Genomic DNA, 20044 nt, shown 5'->3' with positions numbered 1-20044 from the left:
TGTCAGATCTTCCAATAGCAATGGATGTTGAGAGACCAGAAACACATGTAAATAGGCCCTTTGGGAGTTTAGGTTGAGAGACGAGAAAAATACTAGGGCAATCCATTTGAGAGAGAGCTTTGAGCCAAAAGCACCCCACGCACTAGCCGGACCGGCGAAATGGTGGACTCGCTGCTATACGGGCTCCTAGACCTGCGCATGGCGGCGCCATTGCTTGCAGCTGCCGTGGCGTTGTACGTCCTTGTCGAGCAGCTGTCCTACCACCGCAAGAAAGGGTCCCTGCCAGGGCCGCCGCTCGTCGTGCCGTTCATCGGCAGCGCCACGCACATGATCCGCGACCCGACCGGGTTCTGGGAAATGCAGGCTGCTCGCGCTAGAAAGTCCGGCGTTGGGTTCACCGCCGACTTCCTGGCCGGCAAGTTCACGATCTTCATCCGCGACTCGGAGTTGTCCAACCGCGTCTTCGCGAACGTCCGCCCCGACGCCTTCTTCGTCATCGGCCACCCGTTCGGCAAGAAGCTCTTCGGCGACCACAACCTCATCTACCTGTTCGGCGACGACCACAAGGACCTGCGCCGCCGTATGGCGACCAACTTCACGCCGCGCGCGCTCTCCACCTACGCCGCCATCCAGCAGCGCGGCATCGTCTCCCACCTCCGGCGGTGGCTCGACCGGAGCGCCGCCAACGGCGGCAAGGCCGAGCCGATACGGGTGCCCTGCCGCGACATGAACCTCGAGACCTCGCAGACGGTGTTCGCGGGGCCGTACCTCACCGAGGAGGCGAGGGAGAGGTTCAAGAGCGACTACAATCTCTTCAATGTAGGCCTCTTGGCCTTCCCCGTTGACCTGCCGGGGCTCGCGTTCCGGCGTGCGAGGCAAGCCGTGGCGAGGCTGGTGCGCATGCTCCGCGATTGCGCGAGGGAGAGCAAGGCGCGGATGCGCGCCGGCGGTGAGCCAGAGTGCCTCGTGGACTACTGGATGCAGGAGACGGTGCGGGAGATCGACGAGGCCAAGGCGGCGGGGCTGCCGCCGCCGGCGCACATCTCCGACGACGAGGAGATCGGGGGCTTCCTCTTCGACTTCCTCTTCGCGGCGCAGGACGCGTCCACCTCCTCCCTCTGCTGGGCCGTGTCCGCGCTGGACTCCCACCCGGACGTGCTCGCCCGCGTGCGCGCCGAGGTGGCCTCCCTCTGGTCCCCCGACTCCGGCGAGCCCATCACCGCCGATAAGATCGCCGAAATGAAGTACACAAAGGCTGTTGCTCGCGAGGTGGTCCGGCACCGCCCACCGGCGACGCTGATGCCACACATCGCCTTGCAGAACTTCCAGCTGACGGAATCGTACACGATCCCTAAGGGCACCCTGGTGCTCCCGTCGATGTACGAGTCGTCGTTTCAGGGGTTCCATGACCCCGACGCGTTCGACCCGGAGCGCTTCTTCTCGGAGGCGCGGAGGGAGGACGTGGTGTACAAGCGCAACTTCCTCGCGTTCGGCGCCGGCCCGCACCAGTGCGTCGGTCAGCGGTACGCGCTCAACCACCTCGTCATCTTCATGGCGCTCTTCGTCTCCCTCGTCGACTTCCGGCGTGAGAGGACGGAGGGCTGCGACGTGCCGGTGTACATGCCGACCATGGTGCCGAGGGACGGCTGCGTCGTCTACCTCAAGCAGCGCTGAGTCAAGTTGCCGTCGTTCTGATCAAGCTGGTTTCCCGTCATCTTCTCGTGTTCCGCTCTGTTTCTCCGCTCCTCTCGATCCATGCACGGCTCTACCCCACCACCTCGCCTGCATGGCTGCATGGGCGTTCCACATCGCTGCATGGGCTTGGGCATCCCCTATCTTGTTCATTAATATTGGTCAAACAATCATCTCCCATAACCATTCCATCTTCTCTTTAATTTGCTTAATATATTAAAATTGCACACCAGTGTAGTTGCGGGTGGCACGTGTGCGTTTGCATGCACTGTGTAGGTGGTCTTTTGCATCAAGCGGTCTGTGTCTTGCGTGTCGTCCTTGTATGCGTAACAGTGTAATAACGTGCTGCTTGTATGAATATTGTAATTTGTGGTATATTTCGTTTGTTAGCACGCGCTCCATGTATGCTACTTCCTCCGTTTCAGAATGTAAGTCATTTTAGCATTTTTCATATTCATATTGATGTTAATGAATCTAGACATTAACATCAATATGAATATGTTTAGATTCATTAACATTAATATGAATGTGAAAAATTCTAAAATTACTTACATTATATTGTGAAACAGAGGGAGTATATAGTTTCATTTGTTAGCACGCGCTCCACGTATGTTATCCACATGGATGTCGAAAACTATCAACGCATTTTATATGAAAGAAATATTAGAATGCTACCTAGCGATAGGGGCGATCAGATTCTGATTCCCTCCCTCCACCTGGTTTCCTTTTTTGGCACCGTATTACTTTCCTATTTTAGTAAATTTATACACCTAAAGTTTGTACACCTCAAGTTTACACATCTCCACAATTTTTTTTTTAAAAATAAAAAGTTAGAAAAATTTAGGTATATAAATACTATATATAAAAAAAATTGAATTCAAATTCAAATTTGAATTGGGTATGTAAACTTTTAACTTATAAACTTTGGATCATTAAACTTTTGGTGTATAAACTTTAGATGTATAGAAATACTATATATATAAAATATTTGAATTCAAATTCAAATTTGAAACGGGTATATAAACTTTTGACTTATAAACTTTAGGTCTATAAACTTTAGATGTATAGAAATACTATATATAAAAAAATATTTGAATTCAAATTCAAATTTGAATCGGATATATAAACTTTTGACTTATAAACTTTTGGTCTCTAAACTTTAGATGTGTAAACTTGAGGTGTATAAACTTTAGGTGCATAAATTTACTAAAATAGGAAAGTAATACGGTGCCAAAAAAGGAAACCAGGTGGAGGAAGGGAGGGAGGAGGGGGTCGCTACCCCCATCGCCAGGCGATCGATCGCCCATTAGGCGTACCCCATGCGAGTTTCTAATTATGTATGCTTCATCCATTACGGGATTGTTAAAATTATGGCGTCACACTTTTCACTGAGTCACTTTTTTTTCCTGTACGATTTTCTCTCTCCTATATATATAAAAGTATATTTCTATATCTCATAGCTAGTCTTTTAAGTAAACAATAAATTACTTTTGATCCTAATTTTCTTATACATTATATATTTGAAAAATTAAAATAAAATATTGAAACTTATACGGTGTAATTACGTAAGTGTAAATAATTTACAGTATAAAAATGATTTAACTATTTTTTTCTGAAAAATATGGCGACATAAATATAGCTATTCCAATCTATTATTCACCACTAGAAATCTCCATGTTCCATGTTGTTTAGTTGTTTCCTGTTAGTGTATACAAAGTCCATGCAAAAAATATTGTTCCCTATAGTTTTTATATATGTAGGGAACAAAGGGTGGAAGGGCCTACCATGCTCCTAGTGGCTTGAAGAGTTCTGGATTTCCTTTTTTTCAATCAAAGTTGGTTAGCTGGTTTGTGATGCAGAATAATATGTACAAACATGCAAGTTTAAATTTAATATGCACTTGAAAAAACAAAAATAACAAAATAGGTATTGGAGAATAGAAACATAAATGTTTATATCTCTTTAAGTGTACATTAAATTTGTAGTTGTATGTTTCTTGAAAAAAATATAGTTGTATGTAATGCGTATGTAACTATGGTGGAAATTATGACATGCCATAGGACAACTGAATTGGCAGTTGAGCTAGGAGCGATAAAAGTAATAATTGAAACTGATACTATGAAGTGGTGAGGATGGTGGCTCAGTCAGAACTAAACCGCTCTATCTGTGGGACTAGGATCCATGAGCTCAAGTCTAGGTTACGTGTCTTCCACGAGTCGAAGATAATCTCGGTTCGGTGCTCAGTAAGTATAGTAGCACATACTTCCTCTATCAAAAAAACTCAACCTAGAAGAAGATGAATCTGGACATTACATCCCCTCCTAGGTTGAGTTTCTTTGGGACGGAGGGAGTAGGCTTGTAAAAGAAGGTTTTTCTTCTAGTTGCTTTACAACCTGGGTCTCTATTTCCCTGGGTTTTGTTTTATCCTTCCTTAAGGATGATTGTAAGAATGAAATGTGGCTTGAATAGAGTTATTATCAGTTCCTCTAAAAAAATATCATCAAATATATTAAGTTTATTTATATCACATGCGTATATCTATGTGTTGTCACCCTTCCGCCTCACTTGTGGCTGGACCATGCCCCATCCACATCCCTGATGTCTACTGTCCACCAGGATCTCCCACTCTTCAACGTTCTTATATATTCTATCATCCCATAGTGTATTTCTTGCATTATCCTTTCAATTTTGATTTAACAAAAGATATGATTTGGTTGATGATAATGACTCTTGTATTATAGAAAGACTGAGATGTTATTTTATTAATGTGCTAAACAAGCAAGCTAACTCCTGTATTACAAAAAAAAAGATATATTTTCTATTATGCGCTAAAAGTCCATTAAACTTCGTATAAACGCTCCTAAGCCGACTCGTGTTATCCTACAAACGCTTCTAACCACCATGTGGCGCTATAACAAATTAGAGAAAATACTGAAAATTCTCAGGAAAAAGGAAAATCTCCAACAATTGATTTTTACTTAAATTTGGTCCAATATTCTAAACCGTCATATTAGATTATATTAAACTACATCCTAATCGCACCTTCCCTCCTCCGCTATGGAGATAATTTACTATTTGCCATCATTCCAAAATGCACATACCCAAATGCTACTCTCCCAAATTTTTATTCTCATTTACAACTTTACTGTGCACCCAAATTACATTGAGCCATTCATTTTTCTAAAAAAAAATATGTCTATTACATCATATTTGTAATTAGAGTTGGTTGCCAACTACTGAATTGGTAATTACAAATATTCGTACTGTAGCATTGAACTGTTATATATAATTACATTTCTTCATGCATATATGTCTGTACTAATATTATGCAGGCATTGAATATATAATACCAAAACCAAATTGACTTGATTCGAGAAGGTACTATACAATGGCAGCTATATGATGGTCTTATAGAGAAGTCTATCCAAATTCAGAATGGTTGTACTTGGTGGTTTGCTACAGTACAGTACCTCTCAATCCATTTTTGGGTTGTAGAGTTCCATTACCTAGATAGGGCAATGAGATTGTTTGGAAGAAAACAATTAATTCCACCACCACTTCCACATGGTGAGACTGAGCTCCGCAAGCTGCACAAACCGAAACTTATTGGAGGAAAATATGTTTTTGGAATAAATTCCACGCCAAGTATGTACAATAATAATGATGAGGCTGAACAATGAATGGATCAAGAAGATTTATAGTACTAGAATATGTCTCATCCAGTTCTAGATTAGTTTTTTATGGGACGGAGGGAGTAAATTGCTAAATATGCTTTGCGAGGCTATAGATGGCCATATGACCCGAGGTCTGCGGCCAGGCCCAAGGCACGCCATTTTGGCCTGGCCCAAGCACGGCATGGCCCGACTGGGGTCGTGCCCTTTTCAGCCCGGCTTGACAGTCGAGCTATGCCTGGGCTGCACCCTCGGCACGGTGGGCCGGCTCGACACAACACGATCGAATAAAAATAGTATAGGGATGGAAAATAGACTTAAGTAACCATGTAAGGCAAGGCCCAAAGCGAAGAGGAATACAAAATAGACTTATTTTCCAGCCATATAGACATAGCCCACATAGTTGAGGGATGAAAAATAGACTTATTCTGTGGAGAAGCACGACGGGCTATCGTGCCTTCGGGCCAGCCCGGCACTGCCCGAGTCGTATTGAGCCATGCCTGGGCCGTGTGTGCAGCCCGTGGGCTAGCACGACTGTAAGTTCAAGTGCCTTAATTTGGTTTCGGTGATTAATGACAAATCTAATTATATGAGACTAATGTTTTTATGAGTCTTTCTTTGACTAGTCTTATTTGGATATGAAAGTAAAAATGATAGGAGGCATGTATTAAACTTCACATATTCTAACTTGGTCTCTCTTGTGGATCCAAAATATAGTGTGAGCTCCCTCATTAATCTTGATTGATTATGTGCATATGCATTCCTTCATATCTATATGTATGCACATCTTGAGGGGGAGCTTATTCTATATTTTGTTCATTATAAGATCTCTACCTTAATTTGAAATTATCTTTCATCTCATCTCTTTGTATTGTTTATATCGGATTATTATCTATCACAAAAGAGAGAAAAGATTGAAAGATCTTGGATTAAACAATTTGTGTAATTGTTACTTTGGTGATAGATGATAAACCGATGTTTATGGGATTAACCTCTCTTTTACATAAGTTTTCAACAAGGTTATTTCCCGATAATGAGATGTGGTAGATATGCATTATTTGGTGATGGACCTTAATCATGACAAGGATGAAATTCATGGAGATTAAGCGATATGTATCACTTCTTATCTCCTACTTTTTGATAGGTTCATATATATGATTTCCATGTTATTGTTATATAAGTGTGAGACTAATGTTTACTTGAGTCTTATCTTATTTAGTCTCCTTTACATTGAGAACATGGAGATCATGAAGGTATGTGTTTTTTTGTTTATCTTCATCATTACTACATATGCCTTCTCTATGTGTATAGGATAAACCCCCATTGGTTCTTCTTTACTTATGCATACACTTGTCTCTCTTGTATATTTCTTTGTATGCATATACTTAGGGGGAGCAAATCCTATACATTTATTGTGCATGTTTTAGATCCATGTTGTTCACATATTATTTATATCGGATCTTTGCACTTGAGCTTGCATACGAGTATATGACACTTGTGATGTTAATGAATACTCAACAAACATATCCATATCTTTCATATGCAACCGGTTGGTCATCAAGTGAAGGATGAGAACCGATTTGTTGAGACTAATGTTCTCCTTTGAGATGTGAAAAGGAATAGGTCCCACTACGATGAGGCTAATGAATGACACCATGGGTTAATGGTCACCAAGCCAAGGACATCGTCATGTTGGCAAGAATGAAGTCAAGCTTGTGATGAGAATAAAGTCTTGACAAAGGATGGTAAAGACCTCGGCATAAACATGGTTCAACCGGATGGTAACAAGTGTTGATCTTGGCTCAAGCATTGACCCCAAGTTGGATGGCGCAAGGCAAAGGTATAATGGAGCTAAGAGTGTTTTCTTAGTCCTTTCCCGGTCTTGGTGTTTGCTGTAGACCGGATTTGCTAGATAGACGCCGTACTATCAAGAGGGGTCTATGAAGTGAGCATGTGGATGATCTTGCGCCATATTAGTTCATATGCATGTAGGTGCATTTGGTGGGCTTGTCTAGCCAAGTGTGGTGAGTATTCTTAAGTCCTAAACAAAGAGAGATGTGGGCAAATCCTATAGGTTTGGGTAGCCTCATGTAGTTATGTCCGGTGGAGTATCCTTTGGAGTGTGAGCCCTTTCTCCCTGAGAAAAGTTGTGTTTCTTGGATGGATTGTTCATGGGTTGGATAGCCCTTTGAATAAGCTTTCCATAAAGTCCAAGAACGCCAAATTCCGAGACCCGAGTCAAGAGATATCGTCGTTTTACTAACGGTCGGTTGAGCTGAAAAGTGACCTGCGGTCTGACCGTGGGCCTTAGGCCGGTCTAACTGGGCCTGTTAGCCGGTCTGACCGGTGTGGTAAGACCGGTCTGACCGGCCTCACTGGTCTGTTGCACTGGTCTGGTTTTTGGTGGCGATACAGAGCCGCAACCGGTCAGACCGAGCCGACGGCGGTCTGACCGAGCCGTGGACGATCTGACCGGCCACTACACTGCGGTCAGACCGGCCAGGTTGAGTGGGCTCAATGATTGCCCTGTAACGGCTAGTTTTCTAGCCGTTACAAAGTAGTCCGGTTTGACCGGCCTCACAACGGCGGTCTGACCGGCAGAGCACAAAGTTGGGGAGTTCGGTTCCAATGGCTAGTGTTGATGGTTAGGGGTATATATACCCACTCCCCAGTAGCAAGGGTAAGATTTTGGCACTCCATTGCATTATCTTGAACCCTTGCAAGAGCTCTCACACCCTTGGGCACTTAGTTTATTTAGTGAGGTGTTAGAGAGTGAGTTAAGCCAATCCAAGTGCATTGCTTCATTGTTGTAGCTAGTGTGGCACTTGATCATCCTCGGCAAGCATCCTAGACTTGTTACTCTTGGAGGTTGCCACCTCCTAAACGGCTTGTGGAGGTGTTGTCCGGTGACCTCTCCGAGGAGATTGTGGAGGAGGCCCGGCGCCGTTTGTGAGTAGTTTGGAGTTCACCACCTCCGGAGTGAAGGAAAAACTACCCTAGTGATCGAGGCTTGGGTAGTCCTCTCCGTGGGCCGGCTCTCACCTTGCCCACCCCTTGACGAAGGGGGCGTGCGGTGGCTTCGTGGTTGAGCGGTGGAGTTGGGCTCGCCTCAACGGGGACTAAGAAACTGGTGAGTTTCCGAACCTCGGTGAAAAATTCCTTGTCTCTTGTCTCATTTATTTGTTACATTTACATTTGTGCAATTTACATTCATGGAGACATATTTGAGCCCATATCACCTAGGTTTGTAAAACTTAACTTAGTTGCTTAGTTAACCTTGCACCTCACCTTGCCTAGCAACGTAGGTTAGTTTTGTTGAAGTGCCATTAAGTTTTAAAACCGCCTATTCACCCCCCTCTAGTCGGCCTCCTTGATCCTACAACGACTCGGCCCAATGTGTAGGTCGGGCCGTGCCAACAGCATGATGGGATGTCGTGCCTTCGGGCTGGCCCAGCACGGCCCAAGTCTTATTGGGCCATGCCTGGGCCGTGTGTGCAGCCCGTGGGGTGGCACGACACGGCCCGACGTGTAGGTCGGGCCGTGCCGGCCCGACTAACCTCGGCCCAAGCACGGCCGAGCCTGGGCCGTGCCGTGCTGGGCAGCTGTTGATAGAAAACACGAGGCCTGGGAGATCTGCTTAACTTCAATGCAGGTCCAAAGCTCGCCTTCGAATATATGAGCGTGCTAGTTGATTTGATCCTGTAATCAACAGGAAATAGAGACAAAGAATTCATGGTTAAATCTATAAATGATAGCCGATCGGCTAGGTGCCGATGACATATCATTTATCTTTGAGCCGATGTCATATATAAATCGATCGGCGGTTATAAATAGATAGTAAGGAACTAAATCTATTTGATCGGCTGTAGATATTAACGATATATAGTTCTTACATTAATATATACTTAAATTAAGTGATTGGGATAGATCGGTCACCATGCCGAGACAGTATAAATCACTTAGATCGAAATACATATTAATAACAGAATTATATATTTTTATAGCATAGCCGATCAGATAGATCTAGCATGTATCGGCTAATACTCCGATACTACTTTATATAAAGATATCAAAACAAATATAATATACCAAACAAAAGCTTAATATACTTAAATGCAATAAGATCTTGACATAAAGGGCGGATTTAACATGTCATTGAAGCACATAGATCGAATATGGTTAAATCAGATAAGATCGGCTGAAACTCCGATACTACCCTAATCGGCAACCAAAGGACATGCTAGAGATTGATATTCTAAGCACGACTTAATAGATCAAACTCAACTGATGCAGCATTAAGTATGAAAAGAAGAACAATATCTAGACAATCAAGCCGCTGGGTGTTTCATAAAGTGGTAGTTATCTTATATAATCTAGGACAATGTCGCTATTTAACCTAATCGGCTGTCTTCTATTAACAGATGTTAGCCGATTGTAGGTTAGATGATGATATTGCCAAAGGTTATGTAAGATATATGATAACTTGACAAATTATATAGACAAGATTAGAGTGTCATAAAGATGGAAGCACTAATCTCGAGAACACAAGTCATCATAACAAGTTTTACCTCTTGTTAAAGATCGAAACCAATGCAGCTCAACCCGAAAGCAAGAACTCGTCGAAACAAAACTAAAGCAAAAAGGTGACGATGCGCCGAAATTGTATTAAACATGTGTGTTAAAAATTACATAGGGCTCAGAGTCTATCTATACCCGAGAATTACAAGATATGTCTATACCGGACACGATCACTATCTCTAACAAACTCTAAGATAACATAAGTCTTTACGGCAGACTTTTGCCCAAACATATCTCTAAGGAAGTTACATAAAACATCCTAATTAATAGATACAATTGCCTTCTCAGGACTCTATCCATGTGCGGCAATCATCTTGAAGCACCTCAATTCAACCCAATGTCATACACTAAATTATACTATCAGAATCGGCTGCATCGGGTCACCTAGTCCGACTCAGACCCAGCCGATCCTAATCGTAGCCGATCTGGACTTCAGCCGATTCTTGCTCTGTTCTTGGATCAATCTCCGCCTTCGACTCCACCTTGATCTAATCCCCTTTTCCGATACTGATATTACCAAATTTGGTCATTAACAGCAGCCCATTTGGCCATCTATACGCAAGGCTAGACTACCAACCAACGTTGATGAAATACCATCTTAGATGATCACCGATTATGCTTCCTAAGCAAGATATTTGACCATCCGCCTGCCCATCCACGCACTGCCCATCCTCCCTCCACCCATCCACGTGCCACTCGCACGGCCGCCGCCCTCCCGCCATCTGCCTGCACCCCCGCCCTAATCGGTACCAAATGGGACTACTACTAGAGTTGAAGACCTTTTTAAGGTCTTAAAAGAATTTAGGGCAGCCTCTATTTAGCTTTGAGGGGCTCTAAAATAGAGGTTAGTACGTATTGGAGATGCTCTAAATCACTAGTAGCCATCATTTCAGCTGGCACATAGTGTTTCGTATCTTTCATAATCAATGTGGCAATAGTATCTGAAACGGGGAATTCTGTTGAAAGCACAACTTTGATGGTACACATTACTTTAATCAATGTGGCACACATGCTGTTTTTATATATATAAATGCAACATTACTTGCTGTGCACCAAAACTCATCTACATGGCTTAGGCCCCTATGCTATGCGGGCATAATATTTTTTTTTGTACTTTTCTTCGTTCCAATTTGGATACGTAATGAACCTCCTGATACAACCTTAGTTGTAGAATTTCAATAGGGCAGAATAATATAAGAAAGCAGAGATTGAAGGAAATTTAACTAATCTGAAGAAACTGTTACCGCAAAAATAGAAATTCTTAGGCACTGTTACCTCATTAAAAACCATATGTTTAACACTAAAAAGGAGGATGGCTGTGGCAAGCATGCCACGAGGAACTGATGAAGTTTTGGTTGGATCTTAACAACAGATATTTGCTTTATTTTTTTGACAGGTCAACGGGAGGCGAAATGCCCACCTGACATATATTATGTCAAACAGACTTACGCAAGAGCTATTCACTTTATGATATGATTGAGCTATTCACTTTATGATATGATTATGTGACCAAAGCACATCAAATTATTTATTTTTTTGAACGAATCACCACTTAGAATGTGCCTTCGTTGAATAGAGTGGGAGAGAAAACTTTGAACTAATTTATCCACTAGTAATTGTATGGGCATTGCAAAGATATATTTTACCTCGAAAACCAAATTCCCGGTTGATTCTATCACTAATTCACTCTGCCACTCCAGATGTGTGAAGAGAGCAAAGGGGCATCGGCCGTGCCACGAGAACATGAATGATGAGGGGGAATCGGGAAGGCCGGCCACTACGGATGACATGATCACTGATGGACTTGGTTTCAGGTAATCTCTGAGAAAATGGCGGTTGCACCTAGACTTGATGCGAGGGTCCCAAGGGAGTTGCAGAAGCGTAGCTAACCAACGGTGAGCTTAGATTCTACAAAGGTTGATCGAGAAGGAAGAGCGACTGCCATACTTGGCCACAATGCTATAGAGCCAACCAAGGAATAGAACCAAGATCTGAGCCCCCCTCTAAGTCTTGCGAGAATACCACGAGAGACGAAGGATGGAAAGCCACGCAAGGTCGAAGTGGCCAGGCTATGAGATCAGGAGCTGTGGGTGTCCCCGATGCCGACCAACGCGATGAAGAGGGAGGTCACAAGAGAAGACATGGTGTTGGGTCAACCACGTCGTACGCTCTTCCGCGTGACGTCCATGGCTAGACGATATCCATAATAGCGTTCGTATCTGGACGCCATCCAAAACAGCGTCCTTACTAGTTTTATAACTCTTTACTCTCAATTATTACTTTTTTAATTTCAGAATTGTTAATTATTATGAATAAAAGAATTGGTCAATCCTTTACAAATATGTGTAGTACCAGTAAACGAGCATAGCAACACGAGATTGTTAATGGGCGATCGATCGCCCCTAGCACGCCCCCTCTCCTCCACGTGGTTTACTTTTTTGGCACTGCATTACTTTCATATTTTAGGAAATTTATACACCTAAAGTTTATACACATCAAGTTTACACATCTAAAGTTTAGAGACCCAAAGTTTATAAATTAAAAGTTTATATATTCGATTCAAATTTGAATTTGAATTCAAATATTTTTTTATATATAGTATTTCTATACATCTAAAGTTTATACACCTAAAGTTTATAGACCCAAAGTTTATAAGCCAAAAGTTTACATACCCGATTCAAATTTGAATTTGAATTATATCCGATTCAAATTTGAATTTGAATTCAAATATTTGTTATATATAGTATTTCTATACATCTAAAGTTTATACACCAAAAGTTTATAGACCCAAAGTTTATAAGTCAAAAGTTTACATACCCGATTCAAATTTGAATTTGAATTCAAATATTAGTTTATAGACCTGAAGTTTATAAGTTAAAAGTTTACATACCCATTTCAAATTTGAATTTGAATTCAAATTTTTTATATAGTATTTCTATACATAAATTTTTTCAACTTTGTGTTTTCTAGTTTTTAAAAAATTTATGATGTAGTAGGAAGAGAAGAAGGAGAGGAGGAAGGAAGAGAGTAGTGTATAGGGGGATGGGGGGCGATCGCCTAGGGCGGTCACCCGCCCATTAGCCGGCCCCATAACAACATATGTACGGTAGAGCTATGTTAAGGAAATGAAGTTTTCTCCTATGCTGAGAGAGATAAACTTCTTCATACTCGAGATATACCTCTTTATGCAAGTTGCCAAAGCTAAAATTTACACGTTGAAAGTAGGATTGGAATCTCATCTTATCTGTGTTCTTGACTTTTTGTTCCGTTTTTAGAGGTGTTTGTATTATGTGTAAGCTATACTAGCCAGGAGGTATAGACTTACCTCCTAATGACCAGAAAGATCTCGATAATGCTAACCATAAATTTGTCCTCAGATATATATCTCTAAGGATGAGAAAAAAAAATCTCTAGGAAACATATCAAAAGATGAGCTTAATTACCAGGGCCTGCATGCCATTGAGAATTTGAGATTGCTAGTCCATTGTAGATAAAGGAAATTCAACCACTAAATACAAGGTAGTTCAGGCCTTCAGTATTAATTGAAGCATACAGGCATCACTTAAACCGAATTAAGCCAGCACTAGCGTAGATACGATACGTGCATCCCATTCCACACGAAAACACTTGATGATGCCACTGAAGAAAAGGAGCACTGTATGAACGGCCCTGGCTTCTCTGATGCTCCGGCAACAATTCAACAACTCCGCAAAGAACAGCCTACATCACCACGGCAATCTAATCCGGCCTTCCGCCACACCATCCAATCAGAGCAAGTCACACGAGAAGAAAGATATATATAACAAAACAAAATTATTTTCGGTTTTGCTAAATTTTTGGCGACACATTTTCTGGTTGATTACAGTCGCTTGTTGAGCCATTGGATCGGTCATAGGATTCATGCTAGCATACTTAATAACGCGTAACTAGTTATGCTTCATAGGTTACAGGTCGCTAATTAGCGGTCTACTGGAGAACTTTGCTACTATTTTTTTGTTCACTGCATGCACTCGATCAAGTATGAGTATTTGTACCGACCAGCGAAACACATATGTAATTAAAGTATAAATATGTAATTAGTATATATTAGTAGTATATTTAGACAGTAGTTACACCCTACTTACACACCACTTACATATGTAATTAGTATGTAATTTTGTGACTTACATATATAATTTTAATACTTATATATGTAATTTTGGGACTTACATTGTAAATACACTAAAATTACATATGTAATTTAGTGACTTACAATGTAAATACATGCCGACTAACTTTTAGTGAAAAATATGGTGCTATAAATATAGCTACTCCCATTATTTTTCCTTCCATACATTTTCCGCAAAACAAACAGAGACCCGGCCGGTGTCATTATCCACCTGTGCCCAGCAGTGACATGGCCTTCTAGCATCCGTCTGTACCATGAAGACTGTATTTATATGGCGATGGCTCTCGGGCTCCGGACTGTGAAGAAACCAAGCGGGTGAAGAGGAGGACGAAGCACATTGTGCCGCACAGTTAGAGAGGATCGGTCGTATTCAGGTTGACATCCTTTATCATAATAGCACTATTATTACAGTCATTGACATATAGGGTAATAAAAGAATGAAACCCATATGTTAGTGATTGTAATGGTAGTGACATTATGGTAGAGGATCAATCCTCACCCGTCATATTCGTATCGTCTCTGTTAAAATATTTTATGTGGTTTAACGCTAGTCAATAATAAGGGGGAGTTGGGAATTTGTCCCATCACCTTATTTCTCATTTTGATTTACTTTTATCTTACCTTTTTATTACTATTAAATTTATAGTTGTGTGTCTTATGACAAAAGCTGGAGATGTAACCCATTTCTATTATCTAAAAATATTCGTATCGTCTCTGTTGTGGTTGTGGTTGTGGGCTCGATTAGCAAAGAAGCCTTTGGAAACAGAGCCCACAGCTCAAGGTCATATGAAATAGAAAACAGGAAAGCGATCTACTTGGGCATGAAGCTGAGAACACAAACATAGTATAGGTAACCCGAGTTGTGAGTGAAGGGCAGACGGACGACCGACTTATATATGAAACAGACGACGGAAACCTCTTTAGTTATAGTAGAGACAGAGATATAATGTGCAAATTAATATAAATGATCCTCCTCCTATAAAAATCCTATAAAAGTAACATGAGTAGAGTTATTACCTACCAGTTAAGGGATCTGAACCTGTAAAAAAAATACTGTCTCCCATCTCTTTTATCTCAATCTTGCGTATATCCTAATTCCAACAATTATCATTCTTTATAAATAATGTCTACGGGTATAGCCCGTCGACAGTGACGAACATGTAAAAACACTATCATGACAGAGTGTATGCTTCGGACTCGAAAACACCAAGCGAAGCAGGGTGAGGACATAATTACTTTTAGTATTTTACTAGCAAAATGACAATATGATGTAACGGATGAAATCAATTTTAATTTTACATACATACATCAAACATGCACGTTGGTAGATTAGTCGAAAGCAATGACACATTAACTACCACATGGTGAGTGCATAAGGAGCAGAAATTTACCATCTCTCACTAAATCGATTAGTCCATAATTAGCCATAAGTGTTACAGTAATCTATATGTGTTAACAACGGATTAATTAGGCTCAAAAGATTCGTTTCGTGGTTTCCAGGCGAGTTATGAAATTAGTTTCTTCATTCGTCTCTAAAATCCTTTTCAACATCCGGTCAAACATCCGATGTGATACCTAAAATTTTTTTTTCGCGAACTAAACAGGCCCTAAGAATGGTGGGACTAATTCCACTGTCCCTCGTGCACCCAAAACTTGCTGGTTGCACAACCACCGCCCTCCTCACGACACGTGCCATCTTTTTTACCCTCTTACAAAACTTAATCTATAAGAGCAGGTACAATAGCAGGCTATAAGCCAGCTATAAACATATTTTAAAAAGATAAAAGAAGAGAGAGAAGAGCAGCGGGCTACAGATCTATAGCCAGCTACAGCACGGACTCCAAGACGTAATGTGTGTATGATATGTAGGACCATATATTAATAATATAGTAAGCAACTATTATATGAATTGACTATTACATTGGCTATATATGATTTGGAGCTAGTAATTGACTATACTATTAAACTTGCTCTAACTAGATATTGACAAAACTATAACCAGAATGAGACCTTGTCAGTACCTTGGTCCTAGACGCTGACACCTTTGACAAACAATATAAAAGAATGGTAGATCCAACTGAATATTGAAAGTGTACCATAAATGACGTTTGGAAAAAAAAAACAAAGAGGTTACGGACGGCAAATGAGATTCGAACCCAAAATCCTATTAGATAAGGAGCAACTTACCATTGAGTTACTTAATACACCTAGTTAAGAAACAACCTACCTTCCTTTTGATTTGTACCATACTCACCAAGGTTCATGGCGCTGATATATTGGATCACAGCGTCAAGACCCATGGCGTTGAGGTAGAGTTTCAATTTTGGTAATAGTTTTTGTCAATGCATATTTATAAAACAAGTTTTGTGAAAGGATAGGAGTGGAAGAAGTTTGAAAATTGCTCGCCACTCCCAAATACGCAACCATGAAGTAATCCAATGGCGTTGACCCCTCTCACTACTTCCAAAATAATCACTCCCAAAATAATCACCAACTTCCACATCCACCCCTCCAAGCGCCTCCGCCCTTCCTTCGGCATCCCTTTCCTCCTCCGCATCCAGACTCTCACGTGAGTAGGCACCGCCGTGCCAAAACCTGTCGCAATGCATGCCTCACCGGCAAACCGAGTCCAGTGTTAAGCTACAAGCCTACAACCTCCAACAGTCCAATATTGATCCCTAGTCCGTATTCACACGGGAATATCCGTCCTTAGGGTTTTGGTGCTGGCCATTAGTCTAGCTTCAGGCCGGTGGCACTAGAAAATTGGAGGAGCTTCTTGTCGAGGAGACGTGGCTAAAGGTGTCCCTCAAGGAACTCCGCAAAGTTAGAAGTGTAATCTGAAGCTCGTAATCACGACTGTAACACGGACTCGTAATTGATACAAACGCAAACATAGTCATAAACAATTGTACACTGTGTATTTGGTACTCATTCAAGAATCTATACATGTAAGCAATTAGAATTAAGTAGCATCCTCCCAGAAAATGCATATAGCAAGGAGAATAAATTAATTGATAATCATTATATCCTCTACTAAAATAGGACACATGAACAGAAGTAAGAGAAAACCCAAAAAGAAAATCTGGAAGGTGAGATATTGGGTAAACAAACAAGTATCGTATCGTTCATCCAGGAATTACAACCAAATAATATAGAGTATATTTTTACTGTATCCTAAGTTGAGTATGATTCATTGATTTCGATCCAAAGGCTTAGATTTTATTATAATACATCAGAAATAGTATGTGTAGTAGTAGAAATTGTAAGAGGGGGAAAAAAAGGAAATAAGTCTTCTAATCTTCTTCCCGATTTCTGCTACTGCTCACCGGTTTTTCGCACACCATGGCATCTTCGTCCTCACGATTCAGCATGGCACGACTTCATTCTCATGATCCCTGTAGCTTCCAGCGACTTTGTTTGTCACCACGATTCACGAAACATGATCCCGGCTGCCGGTAGCCCTCAAGCCATGTGTTCCTGATCCTGACTCCCTGAACAGCATCGACAAGGATCGATCACAGGCAATTTTGTCATCTTGTGTTTCTAGGGGCTAAAAGAAGGACATGCTGCACGGCAGCTTGGCGGATGTGCAGCTTCGGCAACTGCACATGCAGTTTTGCTTTTGGGACTAGGGAAGCTGCTTAGATTCTAACTTTTTTCCAACAAACTTTCAATTTTTTCGTTACATTCAACTTTTCTATACTTACAAACTTTTGACTTTTCCATCACATCGTTTTAATTTTTTCAAACTTCTAATTTTGACGTGGAACTAAACACAACATAGATGAAGACATACAATTCAATTTTGGGGTTCGTCCACATATTTGGGGCACATTTCAAGAAAATTGTTCTTTGAATAGCTTCAAGATGTATCAGAATAGAACTGAACTTGATGATCTACCATTCGTAAACAGAAATTTAATTGGTGCTGAATATTTTAGGACATGTTATCAGGATAAACAAAAGCGATCAACCAACGTTTCGAATTGGGGAACTGTGGCTAAATTAGCGATGCCTTTTCTTCTCTTTCTCGTGTTGCTCAGGCGTGGGTTGCTTCCCAGACCGGCTTGTTTGTTGCTCACGAGGCGCGCGGATAATCGCGAAGGCCAATGCTAGTATGCATGACTAAAATAGTCTAACGGCCATGGAAATTAACGGTTAGATTTAACTCATACTACTCTACTGCCATATAGGAGTACTCCAATAGTGGAAGGTACCGTAGAAGTGCACATAATATACGCAGTTTAGCATGGCAGTTGTTCCACCACAATCTGCAATATTATTTGAGTTTACTGAACCATATATAGGTGGTGTTGGGATTCAGGGACTAAACTTTAGTCTTTGTCACATCGGATGTTTAACATTAATTAGAAGTATTAAATATAGACTACTTACAAAACTAATAGCATGAATAAGAGCTAATTCGCATGACAAATTTTTTAAACCTAATTAATCTATAATTAGCACATGTTTACTGTAGCATCACATAGGCTAATCATGGATTAATTAGGCTCAATAGATTCGTCTCGCGAATTAGTCCAGAGTTATAAAATAGGTTTTATCAGTAGTCTATGTTTAATACTTCTAATTAGTGTCCAACCATTCAATGATGTGACAAGGACTAAAAATTTTTAGTCCCATCCAAAAACAACCCCATATTACACCTTTCGTCTCAAAATATAGTAATGATGGGATGAGACCTATCTTAGAACTACGAATCTGGACATGAGGCATGTCCAGATTCATAGTGTTAGGATGAGTTAGGTTGCTACATTTTGGGACGGAGGTAGTATTTGAGACTTGCTCTGGTCAAATAAAAAGTACCTCAAGATACCAGTACTTCACGCTACCAAATTGTTTCCGATAGTTATGTTTAGCTAGACAGGATGGACATTGTTAGATCCAACCATCCGAAACAATACGGTACCGGTACCTCGAGGTACTTTCTGTTGGACAGGAGCAAATTTCATATTATTTGGGTTTGCTCAATTCCTAAAAACAGTTCAAGTCGAACGACTAGCATGAGGTCGATCTAGTATAGTGGGCCACTGTATCGGTTTAAAACCTGGATGAGATGGTTTGCGGCTAGCTAGTTATGGTCGGCTTACTTAGGTGTTGGCTCGATAAGATTGAAGGTGGCTTGAATTGTGTTGTCTCGGGTTGAAATCCCTCACTCACATCCCCTCCCGGTGAAGCTTTATATTTATACCCTCATATACCCTTATTTAAGTAAAAGTAAAGAGACAAATGTAGATTTTGAATCGTTTTAATCAGTGACAGATTTATGTGTAGGTTGTGGGGTCAGCCCAGCGTTTTCACTATCATCCAGTGAGTCTTAAATTTTCTATATAAATCTATTCAAATCTGCATAAATGACCTCACCAAAATATGAAGTAATAATAATTAACCCCACCGAGTAAATTTCCTAGCTTCGCCACTGGTTTTAGTAGGAACCAAATAGAACTATGTCTTTCTTTCATCATCTCCTCCCGGCTTTACATATGTTTGGGTTTGTTTTCATATAGGAGTCAGTGATATATGGTATTCCGTCGAGGTAAGTATACGTCTAACTACATATTAAGTTCAAACTCAATCTACACCAGGGTTTGAAATTTCGGTTCGAAATTTCGCCCCCCACCGAAATGCTCACATCTCACCCGAAAATTTTGTTTTTTGCAATATTTTGTGAATTTGGTCAAATTTATTCAAAATCAGTCAAATTTTCAAAAAAAAAATCGTACAAAAAAAATTCGGAAAATTCGGTTCTTTCGCCCACCTGTGGTAGAAATCTTAGTTTCGAAATTTTAAACCCTGAACTACACATTAAGGGGGGAAATCTAAGAATAGACTCAAGATTTTATGGAACAAGTCAAGTAATTGAAACGATTTCCCCCCCTATAAATACGCTCTTTGTTGAGAGTCCAGAAGAGCATAA

The 20044-nt window shown here is 41.1% G+C and overlaps 1 protein-coding gene across 1 annotated transcript; it reads left to right on the top strand.

The window, feature by feature from the left end:
• Nucleotides 1–2102, top strand: LOC4325563 (cytochrome P450 710A1). The gene has a single exon (XM_015781356.3). The coding sequence runs from the start codon at nt 160–162 to the stop codon at nt 1672–1674; it is 1515 nt and encodes a 504-aa protein (XP_015636842.1). The 5' UTR covers nt 1–159; the 3' UTR covers nt 1675–2102.
• Nucleotides 2103–20044: the final 17942 nt, after the last annotated feature.

This window comes from Oryza sativa, chromosome 1 (genome assembly GCF_034140825.1).
Source record: "Oryza sativa Japonica Group chromosome 1, ASM3414082v1".
In the NCBI taxonomy this organism is placed as follows: Eukaryota; Viridiplantae; Streptophyta; class Magnoliopsida; order Poales; family Poaceae; genus Oryza; species Oryza sativa.
The sequence above is the reverse complement of the archived record's forward strand: the minus strand, read 5'-3'. Positions and strand labels throughout refer to the sequence as shown.

Bases quoted from the DNA above. Each gene is read 5' to 3' on its own strand.
- LOC4325563 (XM_015781356.3), top strand. From the start codon at position 160: ATGGTGGACTCGCTGCTATACGGGCTCCTAGACCTGCGCATGGCGGCG.